General features: G+C 46.5%; 2 protein-coding genes and 1 non-coding gene across 4 annotated transcripts; 1 reads left to right on the top strand and 2 right to left on the bottom strand.

The window, feature by feature from the left end:
• Window positions 1–1,354: 1,354 nt before the first annotated feature.
• On the bottom strand, window positions 1,355–9,541 carry TTC9C (tetratricopeptide repeat domain 9C). Its single transcript, XM_070427304.1, has 3 exons — window positions 9,257–9,541; window positions 5,264–5,446; window positions 1,355–4,290 (listed from the first exon to the last, which is right to left on the bottom strand). Exons 1-3 carry the CDS (start codon window positions 9,492–9,494, stop codon window positions 4,196–4,198), a joined length of 516 nt encoding a protein of 171 aa, XP_070283405.1. The 5' UTR covers window positions 9,495–9,541; the 3' UTR covers window positions 1,355–4,195.
• Window positions 3,603–3,709, bottom strand: LOC139019190 (U6 spliceosomal RNA). The gene has a single exon (XR_011473069.1). It is a non-coding gene; the product is annotated as a U6 spliceosomal RNA (small nuclear RNA).
• A 1,278-nt stretch (window positions 9,542–10,819) lies between the features above and the next one.
• On the top strand, window positions 10,820–20,861 carry HNRNPUL2 (heterogeneous nuclear ribonucleoprotein U like 2). Of its 2 annotated transcripts, XM_070427301.1 has the most exons (14): window positions 10,825–11,700; window positions 13,693–13,828; window positions 14,118–14,194; window positions 14,382–14,521; window positions 15,048–15,138; window positions 15,234–15,346; window positions 15,532–15,795; window positions 15,982–16,104; window positions 16,497–16,625; window positions 17,172–17,340; window positions 18,448–18,654; window positions 19,688–19,761; window positions 20,019–20,126; window positions 20,245–20,861. In XM_070427301.1, exons 1-14 carry the CDS (start codon window positions 11,127–11,129, stop codon window positions 20,323–20,325), a joined length of 2,286 nt encoding a protein of 761 aa, XP_070283402.1. In that variant the 5' UTR covers window positions 10,825–11,126; the 3' UTR covers window positions 20,326–20,861. The 2 variants fall into 2 exon arrangements, with proteins under 2 accessions (XP_070283404.1, XP_070283402.1); XM_070427303.1 differs by lacking the exons at window positions 19,688–19,761; window positions 20,245–20,861 and having other exon boundaries at window positions 10,820–11,700; window positions 20,019–20,111.
• The last annotated feature ends 195 nt before the right edge of the window (window positions 20,862–21,056 follow it).

The raw sequence follows: 21,056 nt of genomic DNA, 5'->3' as shown, positions 1-21,056 counted from the left end.
ATTCATTCCTAGAGTAAGTGAAGATGCCTAAAAAGAATCAGTCGCTTCTAAAAGGGTGAATTTTACGATATGTGAAATATATAAAAAGGAATCGGTTGCCTTAGAACACGGATTCCTAAAAGCAAGATAGAGTAAATGTGTGCACATGTGTACATAATTATAGTTTCTTTAGGGGGCGTGAACGGTAACCGTTGCCACTGTCTCCGCCACCCTGATATCTAACTACGGAGGGTCCGTTACTTGGTGACATTCTCCTGAAGAGCAAGCATTTGCTTCCACTTTCAAGCTTAGGATGCTTTTTTTTTTTAAGTTTTTGAAATTAAAGTCGTTGACATACAATATTATGTTAGTTTTAGAGATGAGATGCATCCTTCTTTGGCGGTGGTGGTTAGGAATTTTCAAGATGTTTAAAGCAGCAGCCGACACAATTAAGGCCACAGTTGCCTCACTTTATGGATCTGCTGATGCTAGGATCAGCTTATGACAGTCAGTGGAGGTGTGCTCAAGAGAATTATCTTTAGTTTTCATGGCTTTTGATGGTCCATCCCATCCATGGATTCATGGACCCACAGGTCGGCTCATCTAGCCTCTAGTCCAACAGTGATCCTCCTTCTGCCAGTTGTTAAACCTGTTTGGAAGATAAGTGTCCCCAAAAGAAACCTATTGGTATTGCTGGAGACCTCTAGTTATTGGATAATACTTCCTTCTACTGAGCCCAAATCAATCTCCTTTTATGGGGGGTGGAGGGGTTGGAGGGATGGGCCAGGCCAGGCCCCAGCCTGTTAAGAGTTTCACCCTGAGGAGTTATTTTGCGTTTGAGCTATAAACTGACTTCAGTTTCAGACACTCTTTTCTCTCCTGCTTTAAATATTCATCTCTAGTTTAGGATTTCCTTTCTTTTCCTAATTGGCTATTTTGTGCCTTCACTTAATGCTAATGCCTCTTCGGATGCCAGACATACGGCCAAGCTCAGCTTCACAAAACTCACCAGTTCAGCCCATCTCACATTGGATTTTGGTGTTCCAACTTTTCCGGTTTGGCTCAGTGGATAGAGCGTCAGCTTGTGGACTGAAGGGTCCCAGGTTCGATTTTGGTCAAGGGCATATGCCCTGGTTGCGGGCTCGATCCCCAGATCCCCAGTATGGGACGTGCAGGAGGCAGCCAGCCGATCAATGATTCTGTCTCATCATGGATGTTTTTCTCTCTCTTCCTCTCCCTTCCTCTCTGAAATCAATTAAAATAATAATAATAATTTTTCCAAAGCCGATGCTTACAATATGGTTTACTTTGACATATACTTGTTTATTATAAAACATTTTCTTTATTTTTAACAAATGGTATGATGTGCTCTAAAGTTCCTTCCCAGTTGCATCAGTAAGTAATTTCAGTATGCACTTCTAAAAGAAATCTTGAAAAAAAAGACGAAATATATTATGCTCAACAAAACTGACAATAACTCTTGTTCAAATGTCCCTGATTGTCTTATGAACGTTTTTTTCACAATCAGAATCTAAATTCCAAGGTTTTTAGGAACCAGGGAGAAACCAATATATACATATTTTTTCTATTCAGTCTCATAAACTTTTAGTGGTTTTTTGGTTTTTTTTTCAAATCAGAATCCCAAAGCAGAGTCACATTTATTTGGCTGACTTCTCTTAAGACTTTTACTCTATAGGTTCCCCTCTCTTTTCCTTGCAATTTACTATTAAGGAAATTGAGTTATTATCTTATGGTTTCACTTTAGAGTTTGCTATTTACATCCCAATATCATCTAACATGTCCCTCTGACCAAAGGTTCCCTTAAAAATACATATTTAAATTACATATATAAATAGTAATATAGATAGTATGTGGTTTTGGCAAAATTGTAAAGGGGGCGGGTATGAGTTTGGAAAACACTATTAGAAACCGTCTCCTAGTGCCAGAGCATAAGCCGTCACCACCTCCATGAATGCTTTCTCTTCCGTCAAGCCCTGAAATCCCATGTGGAAACCTGTAAAGATTGAAGGTGAGCAGCATCCTCCTCCACAAACTTCTCAGGATAGAGGTGTGGTACCTCTGGGTGGGCCCTTCAGGTGTGGGCTTCCCAGCCCTCCTCCAGCCCCAGTCAGACGGCCTGCCTGTGTCCCTTTCCTGTTCATTAACATCTCCACTAGGCGCTGGCCTTGGAAATGAAGACTGAAATGGGAGCCGGACTGCTTTGTCTCTTAGCAGCGTTAATGAAAAGGTGAGTACAATCACGTTCTAAAATTCATTTTAAATATCAGTTTTATTTTTTCCTCATTGATACAGAAGACAGCTCACAGGAACACTGTCTTGAAAAAACAAACCACAAACAAAATCAGAAAGCAAAAACAGCCCAAGCAAACAAAACATGCAACCATGACAAAATTTTGTCAACAATCTAGATTTAGAAATGTAAGAGGCTTGGAAAAGGAATAAAATATTCTACTTTTGTTAGTTCTATCCTTGGATTCATTAAGATTATTTCATAGAAGAAGTTTGTGTTGTAAGCTGATGGTTGCAATATTGAAGGGAACAGGGAGACACGAAGAGGAGCTATTTTATTGGGAGATGGGGAGTGACTGATAAAGGGAGAGAATTTAGGTACGTCTGGCAAGACTAAGGTGTTTCTTTCTGCAGTCGGTGGCTATGTGATGGCTAATGACACAGGCTTATCCGCTCCACTCACAAAAGCAGAGGCAGTGCCATTCGGTCTCCTCTACGCTGTAGAAAGAACTCCATTGTGGACATTATTCACAACAAGTGAGTGGAAGGTTGATGGAGCCTCCTACTGAGCCATGGCTGCATCAGCTCCGCAGTCTGCGCTGGTGCCCGCACAGCTTCCAGAAGGTTTTGAAAACAGTACTTAAGCCAAAACCTGTTTGGGTCAGTGGATAGAGCGTCGGCCTGCGGACTGAAAGGTCCCAGGTTCGATTCCGGTCAAGGGCATGTACCTGGGGGTTGTGGGCACATCCCCGGTAGGAGGTGTGCAGGAGGCAGCTGATCGATGTTTCCCTCTCATCGATGTTTCTAACTCTCTATCTCTCTCCCTTCCTCTCTGTAAAAAATCAATAAAATATATATATTTTTAAAAATTATTTAAAAAAAAAGAAAACAGTACTTAAAAGGCACTAAGGAAGGAGAACCCTTCCTCATGGTTTCCCTCCTCTGTAGGGGAACTGCACTCTGGCAAAATACAAGGTGACAGGTAGAGAACAGATTTATGCTTTTACCCTGCTCGTTCATGGTACTGTTTCTAGACTTAGTAATCTGTCTTTCCTAAGTTTCAGAGAAACAAGCATACTGTAGCAATGCACTTATTAAAAACTAAACTGTTTACTTGGGTGTTTTTGTAGCATGAAGATGGAAGGATTATTAAATAAATACTTAAATGCTTGACTCCAGAGATCTTAAAATAGAAGAGTTTAATGAAAAATTAAATAAGTCTGCTCTAATGATCTGAATACAAACAATAGCAATGACTAGAAATTACCCAAACAATAGGAACCAGATACTTTTGTAGGGGAAGAAGAATCTGAATATATGTGGAATATTAAAAATAAAGAATTAATTTAATTTGAAACCTTTCATTTTTTTTTTTTAATATGGAACGCTTCACGAATTTGCGTGTCATCCATGCGCAGGGGCCATGCTAATCTTCTCTGTATCGTTCCAATTTTAGTATATGTGCTGCCGAAGCGAGCACTGAAACCTTTCATTTTAAGACATGTGGGCCCAATTTGTAATTGTCTAGTTTCACAAAAGAAATATACCGCCCAGTTTCTGGCCTAACTTTGGCTTTGGGCATCTGAGAAAACAAAGGAAGAAACTCCTTTCTGCCAATCCTTCCTTCATCCTCTTGCTAAACTTCTCCTCTGTGTATGAATACATCTGACAACATCCATCATTAGAATCTATGATTAATTCCACACACAGGTGATGAATATATTCTGGTTGTAATTCTCAGGGCAAATGTCCCCAAGAATACCATGTATTAAAAGCTATACAAATATATAGATGGACAGACAAAAAACAAAGGCAGACTGTGTAAGTAGTTCAGAGTCTGTGCAGGACTAGAAACAAGACAAAGACACCTGGGTCAGAGGTGTGGGGCTCGTGTCTCCTGCGAGGCTCAGGTTCACTGGATGAGACTTTCCCCGAAGTTCAAGTGGAGAAGCGTCATTCTTCTCTGTTAACCGAACATGCCCACGTAGAGCTGCTTCTCTTTCTGATGGTAGCTACTGAGTTCCGACTGTGTTAGCTGGAGGTACCGCCGGACATTGGCATCTTACAAGAGGGCGAAGAAGGCAATTAGAGACACACCATAATCTCACCTTAGGGTAGGAGGAGATTTGTTAACACGCTTCCATTGTTAAACATCATTCTAAGATCTGAAAATATCATTACTATTCCATGTAGTGGTAAATCTCATTAATATCACTTTGGATTTAAAAAAAAAAATCTTGTACACATCTGGGCCGGTTGCTAATTTTATAATGACAGGGAGGTTGAAGAAAAAGTTATTGTCATAGCAGAGCCGCTAAAGATACTATACCTGGGTGGCAGTTAATCTATATACTTGAAGGTAAGAAACATGAACAAGTGGCTTATGTTTTATATCTTTATTAATTCACAGTGGCCAGGGATCAAATCTGCAACTGAGGTATGTGACCTTGACCAGGAATCAAACCTGCCACCCTTTGGTCTGAGGGCCAACACTAACCACTGAGAAAAACGGGCCAGGGAAAAAAACAATGCCTTAAAATTTCTTCTACTTGGGAAAGGAGAAGGGATGATATGTGTGTGCCCATTTAAGCATAGAGATTTCTGGAGGATATACATACAATATTGCTTTTCTGTGGAGACAAGAATGTAAGCGTAGGTGGCCTGTTCATTGTATACTTTTATAGTTTTTGAATTTTGAACCATGTGAATATATTATTACCTATTCAAAAATTTGAAAAAGTAAAATAAAACAAGCCCTAGCCAGTTTGGCTCAGTGGATGGAGCGTCAGCCTATGGACTGAAGGGTCCCAGGCTCGATTGCGGTCAAGGGCACATGCCCGGGTTGAGGGCTCAATCCCCAGTGGAGGGCGTGCAGGAGGCAGCCGATCAATGATTCTCTCTCCCTCTCCCTTCCTCTCTGAAATCAATAAAAACATATTAAAAACAAACAAATAAAACAAAAACCCCTTCCACAGCTACCCCCTTAACAGGACAATTTTCTTTGTTCTCCCCACTCCATCCCCTTCCCCCTCACCTTTTGGCTGCTTGTTGACAGCAGCCAGGAGGTAGTGCCGAGCTTGGTCATAGTCCTGCAGGTGGAAAAAGGCTACTCCAGCCCGATACAAGGCCTTGGCATTATCAGGCTGTCGTTCCAGGACTTTCTGGCTGTATTCTTTCACTCGTTCGTAGTTGACTGGCTCCATCTGAAGGAGACAGGCTAATGCGGCCAAATGGAAGAAGAGAGAAGAGGGAGAAGGGCCTTGTTATACTAAATTCCACTGGCCAACTCAAGGCAGCACCAAACATAGAATCACAACATTCACTTACCCAACAAAGAAATGTAAGTGCCTGCCACGTGCCAGACCCTCCTCTAGGCAGGGGATGCAGCCGTGAACCAAGCTTTACACATCTTCAATCTACTTCAACATCTACCCAATGCCTACTTTGTACCTAATGTTGAGTTTAGGCCCAGCTATACAACGGATAAAACTATACTTTAAAATGTATTTATTTATTTATTTATTTATTTTTTTAAAAATATATTTTATTGATTTTTTACAGAGAGGAAGGGAGAGAGATAGAGAGTCAGAAACATCGATGAGAGAGAAACATCAATCAGCCGCCTCCTGCACACCCCCCACCGGGGATGTGCCTGCAACCCAGGTACATGCCCTCGACCAGAATCGAACCTGGGACCTTTCAGTCCGCAGGCCGACGCTCTATCCACTGAGCCAAACCGGTTTCGGCTTTAAAATGTATTTAAACTTCTTCTTTGTGTCTCTTCCACCCACGGCTCTCTGTCTTGAGTCTCCATTTCACCACAATTCTTGTCTGAGGCGATAGCAAGCACTGCTATGTGCTTGTCTAATCTTCTCACCCCATCTATGAAATCGGTATGTGTTACTCCCTCAGTTCAATGGATGAAGAAATCAAGGCTCAGAGAGGCTAAGTAACTGGTCCAAGATGCCACAGCGTCTAGGTGGAATGAGGTGGAACTGGTACCGAGGACTCTCACTCCAAAATCCTCATCTCTCTCAATGGTATTACTTTACTCATCCCTTGGATGATTTGATGGCACCTCAAAATACAAGTCTGTTTAGGAGGCAACTGATCAGGTCAGTCTTCTGCCTTCTAATTAAGAAGGGAAATTTTGCCCGGCCAGTGTGGCTCAGTGGATTGAGCGTTGTCCCATGCACCAAGAGGTCCGGGTTTCAGGCTTAATCCCCAGGGGTGTGCAGGAGGCAGCTGATCGATGTTTATATCTTCTCTCCCTTTCCCTGCCTCTCTCTCTAAAAAACCAATAAAAACAGCCCTCCCCGGTTTGGCTCAGTTGAGAGGAGTCTTAGCCCCTGGACTGAAAGGTCCCGGGTTTGAATCTCAAGGGCTGGCTCTCTGTCTCTCCCCCTCACTTCCAGTCTTTCTAAAAAAATCAATGGAAAAATATCCTTGGATAAGGATTAACAACAAAATAAATAAATAAATAAAAACATTTTTTAAAAAATTGAAATGTTTCTCTATTTCATAAATGTTTCCCTATTAAATTCCTTAAATTTACCTCAAAGAATTGTGGGAATTAAACATAGTATTACATCACAGTGCTGAGAACCAAGAATCAGGGCTGATGAGAACATTAAAGGGCTGATGTTTGCATTCCTTCTCCAACACCCCCACCAAATGGTCATACTCGATCCCCAGTAGGGGGCGTGCAGGAGGCAGCCGATCAATGAGTCTCATAATTTGTTATTTTTCATTGATTTCAGAGAGGGAGAGAGATAGAAACATCTATGATGAGAATCATTGATTAGCTGTCTCCTGCACGCCCCCTACTGGGGAGGGTTGAACCTGCAACCCAGGCATGTGCCCTTGGCCAGAATGGAACCTGGGAACCCTTTAATCTGCAGACTCTATCCACTGAGCCAAACCTGGAAGGGCTCATCATTGATGTTTCTCGCTCTCTCCCTCTCCCTTCCACTCTGAAATCAATAAAAATATATATTTAAAAAAAGAAAAAGCCCTGGCGGCTTGGCTTGGTGGATGGGGCATCGGCCGGAGGATTGAAGGGTCCCAGGTTCAATACTGGTCAAGGGCGCATGCCCGGGTTGTGGGCTTGATGCCCAGTGGGGGGGGGGGGGGGGGGGGGGTGCAAGAGGCATCCAATTGATTACCTCTCATCATTAATGTTTCTATCTCTCTCACCCTCTCCCTTCCTCTCTGAAATCAGTAAGATATTAAAAAAAAAAAAAAGGAATTGCCTAGGTTTAATTTTAGCTCTACCACTTAATAGCTGTTTGTTTCCTTAAATTTACCTCGGAGGGCATGTGACTCTTAACTAGGTTCATATGTGTAAAGGGCTTAAACAGTGTCTGTCCAGGGCATTTCGTAAATGTCACCTGAATGGAACCCCCCCCCCTTAAAAGTGAACACTCGCATGCCTGTGGCACTCACTATCCCCATTTTCTGCTTTATTTATTTTCCACAGCACTTACCATTTTCTAAAATTTATGTTACTTTTTTGTTAATTGTCCATCTCCCTTACTTGAATACATGTTCAATGAGAGCAGGAGGTCTCAGCACCCAATAATAATTGTTGAACTGAAACATTAACTACCTTAATTCCTAGTTTTGTTCCCAAGAGTAGCACTGAACATGCACTGTAAAAAAAAGCTAGATTTTCACCAAATCATAGCTGGTATTATAGTAAAAAAAAAATCACTTTTAAACAACCATTACAAAGTGTAAAAACTACTCCCAATAATTTCTATGGCCTCAACTTGGACTGTTAGAATATCTTATATAATAAAAAGCTAATATGCAAATTGACCAAATGGTGGAATGACTGGTCGCTATGATGTGCACTGACCACCAGGGGGCAGATGCTCAACACAGGAGCTGCCCCTGGTGGTTGATGCACTCCCACAGGGGGAGCACTGTTCAGCCAGAAGCCAGACTCACGGCTGGCAGCAGCGGGAACCTCTCCCACCTCTGTGGCAGCACTAAGGATGTCCAACTGAAGGCTTAGGCCCGTTCCCTGGACATCCCCTGAGGATTCCCAGACTGTGAGAGGACGCAGGCCGGGCTGAGAGACTCTCACAAGTGCACAAATTTCGTGCACCGGGCCTCTAGTTTTAATATACATTAGAATAATTTAATTAGCTCCATGGTTAGTTTGCCTTCCATAGAACAGACCTGAAAAGTCTCCCTCCACCCAGCCGGCATGGCTCAGCGGTTGAGCGTGGACTCATGAACCAGGTTACTGTTCGATTCCTGGTCAGGGCACATGCCTGGGTTTCCCACTGGATCCCCAGAGGGGACCTGCAGGAGGTAACGGATGTATAATTCTCTCATCATTGATGTTTCTATCTCTCTCTCCCTCTCCCTTCCTCTCTCAGAAATCAATAAAAACATGTGTTGTTGTTTTTAAAATGCCTTCCCTTCAATGTAAACTCAGTATGTTCTCCATTGCGTGCAGAATTTCCTAAATCTATCAGCATCACCAGAGACTCGGTTAGAACATGCAAACGAATAGTAGGCACCACCTGGGACCCATTAAATCCGAATCTCTGGGGGTGGGACTCAGGAGTTGTGTTTAACAAACCCTCCAGGTGATGTTTGAGAACAACTGCTCTACAGAACCTCAATTAGAGCCCTATAAATTGGGGGGGGGGGGGGGGGGAGTATATATGTATATATTTGATAAAGGATTTTAAACTTTTATTTACATATTTTAGAAAGCAAGGGAGAGAGGGGGGCGGGGGGGATGGATTTGTTGTCCACTTATTTATGCATTATTGGTTATATTGGTTACTTCTTGTAGGTGCCCTGTCCTGGCATGAACCTGCCACCTTGGCTTATCAGAACCACGCCCTAACCAACCGAGCTACCCGGCCAGGGGACAGATATTTCAATTCTTGGCAGAATAACTAGATGACAGCAGGAAAGCCCGTCAGTGTGTTTTCTCAATGTTCACAGATTTGGGGGTACCTGCCTGGTTCCCCTCCCCCCCCTCCCCCTTCGGCCCTGTTCTTACCAGCCAGATTGTTGTAGCAGTCTGTCTGGGTGGTGTGCAGCATGCTTTCCTGAACAGGTGTGAGAGCCGGGCCCTCGGGTCCCAGATCGGGAATCGGGGAGGGCAGACTGGGATCCAGACCCCGCAGCTGAAGCAGAGCGCGATGGTACCGACTCACAGCATCTCGGTACTTCCCCTCCCGGTAGCGCTGGTTCCCTTCCTCCTTGTACAGCTGAGCCTCCTGCAGGCGCTTGTCCATGACTCCGCCGCCCAGTGGTCTTGCGGAACTGGGGAGCGAGAGGGCAACTGAAGCTCTGCGGGTGGGAGCAAAATTACTGCTTTGGGAGCCGAGTGAAGGCAGGAAACTGCCCTTCTCCGGGGACGAGCTCTGCTGGTTTCTGCTACAGCCCCCCGTCTCCTCTGAGGTATTCCCGACCTCTAGCAGAGCAGGAAACGAGTCAGTAAGAGGATGTGGGAACAGTAGCCAGGGAGTAAGTGCTTGCTCCGGAGTCAGGAGACCCCGAAAACGCAAAGGGCTCGCTAGGAACTGTGGCGGGCGTGCGAACGCCGGCGGAATTTGCTTCCTCCTTTCTTGGGGACACACCTCCCTGACCTGGAAGTGGAAGAAAGTAGGCGGGGACAACTGCTCAGAGAAGTTTAAAGGACTTGCCTCCGTCTCGGCTCTTTATTCGCACGTATATTCAAGGAGCATTCGTTGATGTCGGTGCCCCGAGCTGGGAAACCCAGGCGAATGTGGCCCGAGCCTCGCGACCACCCCTTGCCCTCTGCAAGGGCCCTATAGCCCGGAAGTCTGCCCCTGGGTTTCCGATTACGGGTGGGAGCACCCAGAGGACAGGGTCCGGTCCCTTGACAGTTTGTTGTCTAAAGGGTCGCGCGCATCGCACCACGCCGCCCAATCAGGAGCGGCCCCAGAAAAGTAATCCCGCAGAAACGACCCCGCCTTCCCAGCTTCCTCTGCGGACGAACAGGGGGGTGGGGGAGCCCGTGGCAGCTTCGCCAATTGGAAACATTCGGACTATCACGGATGACCAATCAAAATTGCAGATGAAGATTCAAGTTGGCCAATAGCCTAGCTACAAGGCGAGGTTCGGTCATCTGTTGCTAGGTAGAAATTGAGGGTTGGGGCGGAGCAAGAGGCTACTATATTTCTTGGTTTTGGAGAGCCCTTTGGTTTACTAGTCAGAAAGACGATTACTAGGAGGCTTTCACGTTGCAACAACTTCCCTTCTGGCTTTTACTTTTAACTGCGAAGAAGCTGCTGCCTGCTTAGACAGGAAAAGCGCCCGGTGAGCAAGCCCCAAGACGAAAGCGCGACTGGAAGTCAGACCGAGCGAAGGTGGTGGCGGGGTGGGAGGGGCGTGCGGCAGGGGAGGGAGGTCCGGGCGGCTGCGCGATTCCCCGCTGGAAGTACGGAAAGAAGGGCGCGCACACGCCTCCATGCTACGAGGCACTTGAGCGGCAGCCAGTCTCTCCCGTCTCCGGCTCCCGTGCGGCTGCGCAGTGGAACGCCGGCGGCGATTGGCCAGTACGTGAGAGGGGGCGGGAGGCCAAGGGAGGGAAGTCCGTCGTCCTCGGCGCGCGCCCGCCGCGGCTGGTAACAGAGGGAAGAGGCTGCAGGCCGGGAAATAGTTCCCCGCTCCGTTGTTTCGGGCTCCCGGGGCTGCGAAGGGGAGGGGAGCCGAAAGGAGAACCGTCGCAGAGGCTGCGCGCGGCCCTCGCCGCCTGCGTGCGTCCGTGCGTGCGCTCGCTCGCGCGGGCTCAGTGCTGGCGCGTGAAGCGGAGGCGGGCGGCGGCGGCGCCTGCGCGGTCGTGCTCGGTCGTCGGTTCGCAGGGGAGGAGGCAGCGGGAGGCGGAGGAGGCGGCGGCGGCAATGGAGGTGAAGCGGCTGAAAGTGACCGAGCTGCGGTCGGAGCTGCAGCGGCGGGGCCTGGACTCGCGCGGCCTCAAGGTGGATCTGGCGCAGCGGCTGCAGGAGGCGCTGGACGCCGAGATGCTCGAGGACGAGGCCGGTGGTGGCGGGGCCGTGCCCGGCGGGGCCTGCAAGGCGGAGCCTCGGCCTGTGGCCGCGTCGGGCGGCGGCCCGGGCGGGGACGAAGAGGAGGACGAAGAGGAGGAGGAGGACGAGGAGGCGCTGCTTGAGGACGAGGACGAAGAGCCACCTCCTGCCCAGGCCTCGGACCAGGCCTCGCAGCCGCCGCCGGAGCCCCCGGAGGAGGCAGCCGTGGAGGCCGCGGCCGAGGCCGAGGCCGAGCCTGAGCCCGAGCTCGAGGCCGAGCCCGATGCTTCCGAGAAGCCGGCTGAGGAGGCCGCGGCCGAGTCAGGTGGCGTCAATGGTGGCGAAGAGCAGGGCACCGGCAAAGGGGAAGAAGAGGAGCCGGAGGAGCGCAGCGGGGACGAGACGCCGGGATCCGAGGCGCCGGGTGACAAGGCCGCAGAGGAACAGGGTGAGGTGCTGGCAGCGGAGCGCGGCTCCAACCTGCCGGGTGCGCCCTCGTCCCAGGCGCCCAGCCTTGCACCCCGGGGTCCGATCCCTTGTTCTCACTTGCCAGAAGTGCAAGGTTCCCTTCGCCGTTGGGTGGGATTCCCCAGGGGAGGTGGCTTTTATTCTCTCCGCACCTTTCTGGGGGGTTTGGCCGCCTCGGGTGGCCCCGCTCCGCAGGAGGGAGGTTCCTGCCTAACTGGGTGGGTTGGTGGTGGTGGATGGACGAGAGCGGTGTTGCATGCGAACGGCTCGCGAGCTACCTGTGGAGCAGCCCCCACGGCGCCGGTTACCGTGTCCTAACCCGAGAATGCACGGAGGCGTGGGCAGCCCCACGGACAGCCAGACCCACCGACTGTTGGGGGCTTTGGCCTTTGGGCTGGCTGCTGGCTTTTTCGCCATAAAAATATGAAGCGGTAACTAAATCCGTCCGCGTTCGATCCATCAGACAGACGCACAGTGGGATAGCTTGAGCCACGCAGGATCTGGCGATCTACCCTTGCTCCTGCGCAGGCAGCAGCAGGGCACAGCCAGTGGTGTGACGGCGTCGAGTTTAATAGTTAACTAGCGAAGAGAAGTCTGGTCCAGTGCATTGAGAATGATAAGCCAGTTAACTGGCGGGGGCTTTTACCTGGCCGGTATTATGATGAAAATGTGATCTTCCCACTGAGTGGATGGGCGGGCATATCTGTAAATTGGGTGCACACTTAGCCTTTTACATTTCAGGCCCCTGATGAACTGAATTGAAAGGATTGAGGTGGTGGTGGATCCATCAAGTAACCTTGGGGAAGAGCATGTGGAAAGTTGCCCCCGGGAGTTAGTCACCTGCCTTCCTTTGAAGTAATTGGATGGTTAAGCTGATCCATAACTATCTGTCAGAGTGAGGAGGACAACTAGAGCCGCTTCTAAGTGTTACTGTGAAGCGGGTTGCCGCCTTAGTTCCTGCCTTAATACATTGTTTGGGCTGCTACTTAGTATCGTGGTATTAATTGGAACCCATTCTACAACAATCACGTGCAACTTGAAGATTGTTTGCCTACGTCCTGGAACAACAATCCCATTACATAAGCTTTGACATAATGTGTACCCCAAATAGCTGATAAAAAAAGGTTGAGGAAGAGGTGGCGGGAGGTGAAGAGGGCATAGAGGGGATAAATGGCGATGGGGAAAAATAAAATAAAAAAGGTTAAAGAATAAAGGACTGCCTTAAATAATTATTTAAAAACCTTTGTATTGAAAACTACAGAGGCTTAAGGAAAAACTCCTGAGCTGTTTTTTCCCTCTAGTAAAGAATGTTGCTAAATATCTGATAGCGCCTTCCTGCCCCCAAATTATGTGCAGTAATGGTGCAGAATTAAAAGATGTGCCTCTTGTGAATGAATGGTTTTGCTCTCGCAACTTTCAGTAAAAATCCGTGATAAAAATACAGCTCTGTGTCATGCACCTGTATCCACTTGCTGTATAAATAAATCCGTGGATGGCTGTGCATTTTAAAGCTGGAAAGGCAAACTCCTTGTTTTTCTAAATTGAGGCTTCTATATCATGAAGCTGTGGGAAAGTGTTGGAAAATATAGTTTGTGTCTAGCTTAAATCCAAATCTGACCATCAAGAATCAAAATTAAATTAACCAATGAAGTTTTTTTTAATGTCATATTGTTAGGGAAAGCTGCAAGTTTTGACCTGATTTAAGCAGATAAATTTAGAATGCAAAAATTGTCCAATTTTTGTCTACGGCTTGACTGTAATTAGCCCATAGTGTACTTTAAAAACACAAATACAATTTCAGCCAATGTAGGAAGATGATCTTTGGAAATAAAACGTTCTGTGGATGCAGTGGGATTAACTTGGCTATTCTGATGAGACAGATACTCAGATCCCCCTTTAGTATCTGTTGGTTCTGAGCTTATTCTACACTCCAATATGAAAACTGCTGATTTTCTTTCCCTCCTTTTTGTAGGAGATGACCAAGATAGTGAAAAGTCAAAACCAGCAGGCTCAGATGGTGAGCGGCGGGGGGTAAAGAGACAGCGGGATGAGAAGGATGAACATGGCCGAGCTTACTATGAATTCCGAGAGGAGGCTTACCACAGCCGGTGAGGGAAACAGTCCCTTCCCTTGGAGGGAGTGCTGCGCTGATCTTGGTGTACCTGGTGTGATTGGAGAGTCTGGAAAGGGGTGGATTAAAAATGGAATAGGTTTTATAGGCATAAGTTTTAGATCGAATCTACTCTGAAAGCTCCTGTTGCCCTTTTCTCGTTTACTGAAAGAAGCTGTCTGCTGGAATTTATATTCGCTGTAGTTTAAAACAGACAATGTCCTGCAGACACCTCTCTCAGCGAGGGCTTTGGTTACATTGTATCTGCTTTTCTCTTACTTGTGTAGCTCAAAGTCTCCACCACCCCCTGAAGAAGAGGCAAAAGAGGAGGAGGAAGATCAAACTCTTGTGAACCTGGACACGTGTATGTATAAGGCAGACAGGTTGGGGTTTTAACCAATCAGAAGTGATTTTGGAGATTAAAATTTCATGGCCTGCAAATTTTAAGAGATTTAGCACATGAGAGATTTTGTATCCATTCTTGACAACTGAGTATACTTGTGTGCTATTGGTGGCACATAAGTATTAATGGATTGCTTCTTTCTTAACAGATACCTCTGATCTCCATTTTCAAGTGAGCAAAGACGGCTATGGAGGGCAGCCACTTTTCTCAGAGAAGTTCCCTACCCTGTGGTCTGGGGCAAGGAGTACTTATGGAGTGACAAAGGGGAAAGTCTGCTTTGAGGCCAAGGTAGTATGTACAGCTCATTAAGACCGTTCATTTATTAAATTATTGATTAAACTACTATGTACTGGACTCCTGCCCACCAGTATTTCATTAGTGCAGAGAAAGGTACCACACACTTCAATGATAGCCTTAGCTCCAGTAATCAAGAAATTGTTTCTTCCCAGGGCTTTGGTTTAAGTTTATTGGCAGTTATTATTCTGATGCTAAGTTGTGATAGTTGTCATTCTTAGTTCGTATAAAAATCTTGTCTTGCTCTGGCCTTATTGCTCAGTTGGTTGGAGTGTCATCCTGTACACAAGGGTTGTAGGTTTGATTTCTAGTCAGGGCACATACCTAGGTTAACTCCTGGTCAGAGTACTTATGGGAGGTGACTGACTGATGTTTCTCTCTCTCTCCCTTCCTCTCTCTCTAAACTCAATAAAAACATATCTTTGGGTGAGGATTAAAGAAATAAATATCTTGTTTTTTTAAGAAACTTTGCTTCTGAGTTGGCCAGAGTATCTGAGAGGTTTTTTTCTGACCTGGCCAGGTAACCCAGAATCTCCCAATGAAAGAAGGCTGCACAGAGGTTTCTCTCCTTCGAGTCGGATGGTCTGTTGATTTTTCCCATCCACAGCTTGGTAACGTTACTTTAACTTCATCATTAATCTTTGCTACCATATTGCTTACTCATGGGAAGTTTGGGTGTAGGTAACTAATTTGTTCACTATTCTAGGTGAGGATGAATTCTCTTACGGTTTTGATGGACGAGGACTGAAGGCAGAGAATGGGCAATTTGAGGAATTTGGCCAGACTTTTGGGGAGAATGATGTCATTGGCTGCTTTGCTGTAAGTGCTCCTGAAAGTTGTGGATGCACAGCAGGAAGAGGGTAGAGGGCATTGGGAATTCAGTTCCCTTCCCATTAGTTGCTGTATTTTATGTATTTGAAGCATTGCTTAAAGATTAAATTGTAAGATTCAAGCAACCTCAAACCCTATAAGCCCACAAGTGCTCTTGTCTTTTGTCATTGTAGAATTTTGAGACTGAAGAAGTAGAACTTTCCTTTTCTAAGAATGGAGAAGACCTTGGTGTGGCATTCCGGATCAACAAGGAATCCCTGGCAGACCGGGCGCTCCTACCCCATGTCCTCTGCAAAAATTGTGTTGTAGAATTGAATTTTGGTCAGAAGGAGGAGCCCTTCTTCCCACCACCAGAAGAGTTTGTGTTCATCCATGCTGTGCCTGTTGAGGAGCGTGTGCGCACTGCAGTCCCTCCTAAGACCATGGAGGAGTGTGAGGTATGCAGCACAGTGTGCAAAAGGCTTGGTGCTCCTGCTGTAGAGTGATGGGGGGGGTGGGGGTGGTGGCAGCTTTTCTTCTCAAAGTTCTCCTGAACTGGGGCAAGGGAGGGTATTATTAAAGTGGGCTTTTAAACATGACCCTTGCTTATTTTTTATGGCATTCCTGGTTTTGTTTGTTTGCAGGTGATTCTGATGGTGGGACTGCCTGGATCTGGAAAGACTCAGTGGGCACTGAAATACTCAAAAGAAAACCCTGAGAAAAGATACAATGTCCTGGGAGCTGAGACTGTCCTCAATCAAATGAGGGTGAGTTGCTGGGGGAGATTAGTCAACTGGGTAATTGCTCTGGGGGATCAGGATATTCCTGTAACCTTTCCCAGCAGAGTTAGTCTTTCAAGTGTCTGACAACACAAATAGAGAAATGAATTCATCTCAGTACATGTTAAAGGGAGGGCTTTTTTTCTTCTTCTTTGCTGTGTTGTCATATTTCTGAAAGATGATAAAATCTGGAATATATTCAGATTAAGACTAGAAGTGACTCCTGCATAAAGTGGACAACATTCATGGCACTGAGGAATAGGAATGAACTGATGTGACAGCGTTGGTGGCATTAAAGAAGTAACAGTTACCTATGACTCAGGCTTTAAGTTGCTGTATAACTTCTTGCGTTTCTCTTCCTTTCCTCTCAAACTCATCAGATGAAGGGGCTTGAGGAGCCAGAAATGGACCCCAAAAGCCGAGACCTTTTAGTTCAGCAAGCCTCCCAGTGCCTTAGCAAACTGGTCCAGATTGCTTCCCGGACAAAGAGGAACTTCATTCTTGATCAGGTATTTTTCAGACATTCAGAAGCAACCTCACTTTACAGAAAATCCAAAGATGAAAATTTTGGCATCCATTTAATCTGATACAATTGCTCAGAGTTAAAGTGGGGTGCATTTGTAGAAAGATACTAAGTTAAGGAACAGAATCAGTTTACTTAATTATGACCAAAAGGTTGTATGTTGTAGTTGTAACATCTTTTGAACTCAGAGATGGTGGGTGTTCTGTTTGTGCTCTACCAGAGAGCCTGTGAGCCCAGACTAGAAAGCACGTCCTCGAGGCCAGGGAGAGGGCGTTGAGCTCCTTTGGGTTCCTGGCTCCCCCACTTGCTAGGTTTGTTACCTTCTTTGGACAAGTCTTGGCCTCAATGAGTCTCGATTTCCTGATGTGCAAAACCCAATAATATCTGTCATGTAGAGTTTAAAGAATCAAAGCAGATTGTATGTATAAGACTCTTAATCTGGTGCCTCATTTGTAAAGGATGCTCAATAAGTGTTTTCATTGAATTTGATGATTTTTATTCCTAAAACATCTGTTATTCCTCTTGTCCCTAGTGTAACGTGTACAACTCTGGCCAACGGCGGAAACTGTTGCTGTTTAAGACGTTCTCTCGGAAAGTGGTGGTGGTTGTCCCTAGCGAGGAGGATTGGAAGCAGAGGCTGGAGTGGAGGAAGGAAGTGGAGGGCGACGATGTGCCTGAGTCCATTATGCTGGAGATGAAAGGTGGGCGGAAACTGTACAAGTCAGGCACCTGGCCTTGGTCAGCACACACCTCACTAGGGCTCTCAGCCCCTGGAGGGATTCTCCACACCTAACGTGTCACCCTGGAAAGTAAATTAATGGATGTGAGCGCTTGTAGGTAAACGAAGAAGCAGAGTGGAAGGAGAAGCACTAACTCCTTGGTCATTCTGGATAAGATGCAATAGTGATTGACCTCAGGGTAATTAAAACTCAAGGCGGAGGCTTCATTGAGTCAGTTACTCATGTAGTCAGTACTTAAACTCTCTACTTTCCTAGCACTATTCTAGATGTAGGGCAATTGTGAAGGAAAGGAAGCTCTGCTTTATTAAATTTATATTCTGGGGGGGAGGGGTATTATGATTCAAATTAAAATATAGTGGTTGGATTGAATGATCTCATCATCATGTCTTGATTTCTGATAACACATCAGGCTTGTTTATTTTGGTTTCTGGTAGGAGCCTGAAATCTTTAATGCAATACAAAGCTTAATAGTAAAGTCCCTGTGAGGCGGGATTGCCTGTCCTGATTGATCTCGCTTCCTGCTGTTCCCTTCAGGGTGTGATTTTTAACACCCAGGGATGGAGCCGGTTGCACATCTAAGAGCCAGACTGTCCGAGTTTAGAAAAAAAGAACTATGCAGTCCTAACTGATAGGCGGTTGGGGGAATGTAGTTCAAGAGGGTTCACTGGATTCATCTAAGAATTAAGAGAGCCCCCCAGTGAACTGCATTCCACTGGGACTCAGCCTCTGAACTTGTATTTCTTAGCGTCTTATCTAACCAACACCAAAACTTTCTCAGTTACTTTTCGCCTCTGGCTACCTGCTTCTGTCCTGATAAGAAACCTTAACCCAGTGGACTCCCTAATTTATTATGGATCACTTGAGAACTTGTACATCTACCACTTACAGTAGCCCTTTGCTTGTGGCTGTTACAATTTAGGGAAAACCTATGATAGATAAAGTACCAGCACTTTTTTTTGTGCATTAGTAGAGGAGCTTAGGAACTCTGTTCTTTTGTAATAGTTTTTATAATGAGCTCTTACCCATCTGCACTTTTCAGGCCCACAAGCTTCTCTCTTACTCTTACAGCCAACTTCTCTTTGCCTGAAAAATGCGACTACATGGATGAGGTGACATATGGGGAGCTGGAGAAGGAAGAAGCTCAGCCTCTTGTCACTAAGTACAAGGAGGAGGCCAGGAAGCTGCTGCCCCCCTCTGAGAAACGGACAAACCGCCGGAACAATCGAAACAAGCGCAACCGGCAGAACCGAAGCCGAGGCCAAGGCCAAGGCTATGGTGAGTCCCGGGGCCAGCCAGCCTCTGGCCCCAGTCTGTGCTTTGTGCTGAGCAGGATCCATAAGGAAACCAAGTCAAGTCACTAACCAGGAATAAGGAAGTGACTTCTTTATGGAGCTTATTCTTCCTGTGTGCTTTAACCCCAGCTTCTTGTGCTTTTTCCATAATCCTTCAGTAAAAGGGAGTTATTTTTCAACACGAATATTTGCTTCTGTGAAAAGCAATGCTTGAGCCTTCTCATTTGTCTAGTTTTCACTTACATGTGTAGGTTTCCCACTTCACTGTTGCAGCTTATCTAAAGGATTTGTGCAGTGAAATTGGATTCTCACTTTGTTTTCTTAATGCTCTATCCAGTGGGTCAGCCCCACCATACAGACCAGAAGTGAATGCACCATGCAGTAATTTGGGGGGTTACAAAGTAATTTAGGCTACTAGTGGAATTAATACCCATCTTGAATGTCTAGCTTGTCAGTTAACTTTCCACTGTGCATTCACTGCCCTTTAAAAATGTGTGTGTGTGTGTGTGTGTGTGTGTGTGTGTATGTTTGCAAGTAAGTCAACAAAACGTTTGCATGCCTGTTACATGCTAGGCACTGGGAATACCAACAGTGCCTACCCTGGAGGAGTTTGTCACTGAGACTTTGTTCCGTCTGTGTAAGGTGATGGGTCGGGGTTATATGACCTCTGAGATCCCTTCCAGGATTGAAAGTCAGTGGTTCTGTGAATGGCAGTATTTACTGATGTTTCTTATTCTGCCAAGTATTTTTTTGTCATCTTAAATATCTTGCAGAAATTGGGGAGCTTCAAAAGCAAGGTGGCTTGGTTTTCTTGTGTCGCTATTCCTCTGCCTTTCCCCCTCAGACTTTCTAAAAGATCCTGGCTAGTGCTTTAATTAACATTGTGTGAGCCTGACAGAAGCAGGCCTCCTATTCTCCCAGAATTGCCTTGGGCTCCAACTTTTTGATTTCCACTCAGCCGTGGAGCCAGGACCCCACGCCAGCTGTCTGAGCGCGCTCTCCCATTTCTCTTCCAGTGGGCGGGCAGCGCCGAGGCTACGACAACCGGGCCTACGGGCAGCAGTACTGGGGGCAGTCTGGAAACAGAGGGGTGAGTGCAGCTCTCCTTCTGCTCCTCCTCTGGGCCGTGCTAGCACTCCTATTGGCTTGGGGGAGCAGAGTGGTTTGGGCTGTTTTCTCAGGGCTTAGCTTGTGCCCATTTAATGTGTTCCTCTGGAAGGATTTATCCTGGGAAGATTAAGTCTGTTACAAAATCAAGCTGAGATGTGTTTCATTTAAGATGGGGGATAGCAGTGGATCGTGATTCTGGAAACCCATAAATCTTCACTCCTCTTTCTCCTTTCTCAGGGTTATCGTAATTTCTACGATCGATACCGGGGAGATTATGATCGCTTCTATAGTCGAGATTATGAGTACAACAGATACAGAGACTATTACAGACAGTACAATCGGGATGTAAGTATCTTCTGGGGATAGAGAGGGTGAAGGGGGGGCAGGACCAGGGGCTGAGTGTCATGCCTCTCGGTCCTCAGCCAGCTGTGGCCTCAGGTGACGGGGTTCCCCTCTCTTCTAGTGGCAGAATTACTACTACCACCACCCCCAGGACAGAGACCGATACTACAGGAACTACTACGGTTACCAAGGGTATCGGTGAAGCCTCTGCCCTTGTCACCTGTCAGCCATGAAGCTGAATCTCTGGGGGTGCCAGCCATCCCCAAAAACACAACCAAGGAAAACAGGGGCTGTCGGGGTGGGGCTGAGCTGCCGGGGAGGGGTGGTGGGAGGGAGGGTGCGCAAGCAAGGGTGGGGGAGGGGGGAGGTGGAAACAAACAACAAAACTGTACATTTTTTTTAAAGTTTGTTGAAAAGAATATTGTCTTATTCTATAAAACATTTCAAACCTAGTTAGATATTTGTAATCAAAAAACATTTGCTCAGAAAGCAGCACTTAGGGCTGCCTGTCCTATACCCTGCAGTTGGACAGGAAAAGGACTGAAAATGTCACCCTTTAACACTGTAAGGCAGCAGGAGCGCAGCCATGTGAGGGAGAGTGAGGAGGTGGAGTGGAGGGTGAGCAAGCAAGCGTGTGAGGCCACTCTCCGTAGCAGGCAGGAGTGGGACAGAGGGAGAGCTTGTGACTGGGGCAGTGAAATAAACGATTGGCTCTTATCAATCACTTGCACCAACTAACCGTTTGTATTTTCTTTACCAACCTTTCCCTCTTGGGATATCTGGTCTGGTGGGCTGGGAGGCCAGAGTGGCATTGTCTCCACTTTCCTGTGCCTATGCTGTTTGGCTGAGGCCTGGAGACTACCAATTGGATGGTTCTATTATATAGGATTCCCAGGCTGAGGAGGCAGGGGGACTGTGCTTGTTCGCAGAGCA

This window comes from Myotis yumanensis, unplaced genomic scaffold, assembly GCF_028538775.1.
Source record: "Myotis yumanensis isolate MYYU_CA2020_CCGP unplaced genomic scaffold, mMyoYum1.0.hap1 SCAF_10, whole genome shotgun sequence".
Classification (NCBI taxonomy): Eukaryota; Metazoa; Chordata; class Mammalia; order Chiroptera; family Vespertilionidae; genus Myotis; species Myotis yumanensis.
The sequence above is the reverse complement of the archived record's forward strand: the minus strand, read 5'-3'. Positions and strand labels throughout refer to the sequence as shown.

Bases quoted from the DNA above. Each gene is read 5' to 3' on its own strand.
- HNRNPUL2 (XM_070427301.1), top strand. From the start codon at position 11,127: ATGGAGGTGAAGCGGCTGAAAGTGACCGAGCTGCGGTCGGAGCTGCAG. The intron at 14,195-14,381 runs GTATGTATAAGG...CTTTCTTAACAG, and splicing joins TCTTGTGAACCTGGACACGT to ATACCTCTGATCTCCATTTT. The intron at 15,796-15,981 runs GTATGCAGCACA...GTTTGTTTGCAG, and splicing joins AGACCATGGAGGAGTGTGAG to GTGATTCTGATGGTGGGACT.
- TTC9C (XM_070427304.1), bottom strand. From the start codon at position 9,494: ATGGACAAGCGCCTGCAGGAGGCTCAGCTGTACAAGGAGGAAGGGAAC. The intron at 5,447-9,256 runs GTAAGAACAGGG...TGGCCGCATTAG, and splicing joins CTGCTACAACAATCTGGCTG to CCTGTCTCCTTCAGATGGAG. The intron at 4,291-5,263 runs GTGAGGGGGAAG...CCCTCTTGTAAG, and splicing joins TGTCAACAAGCAGCCAAAAG to ATGCCAATGTCCGGCGGTAC.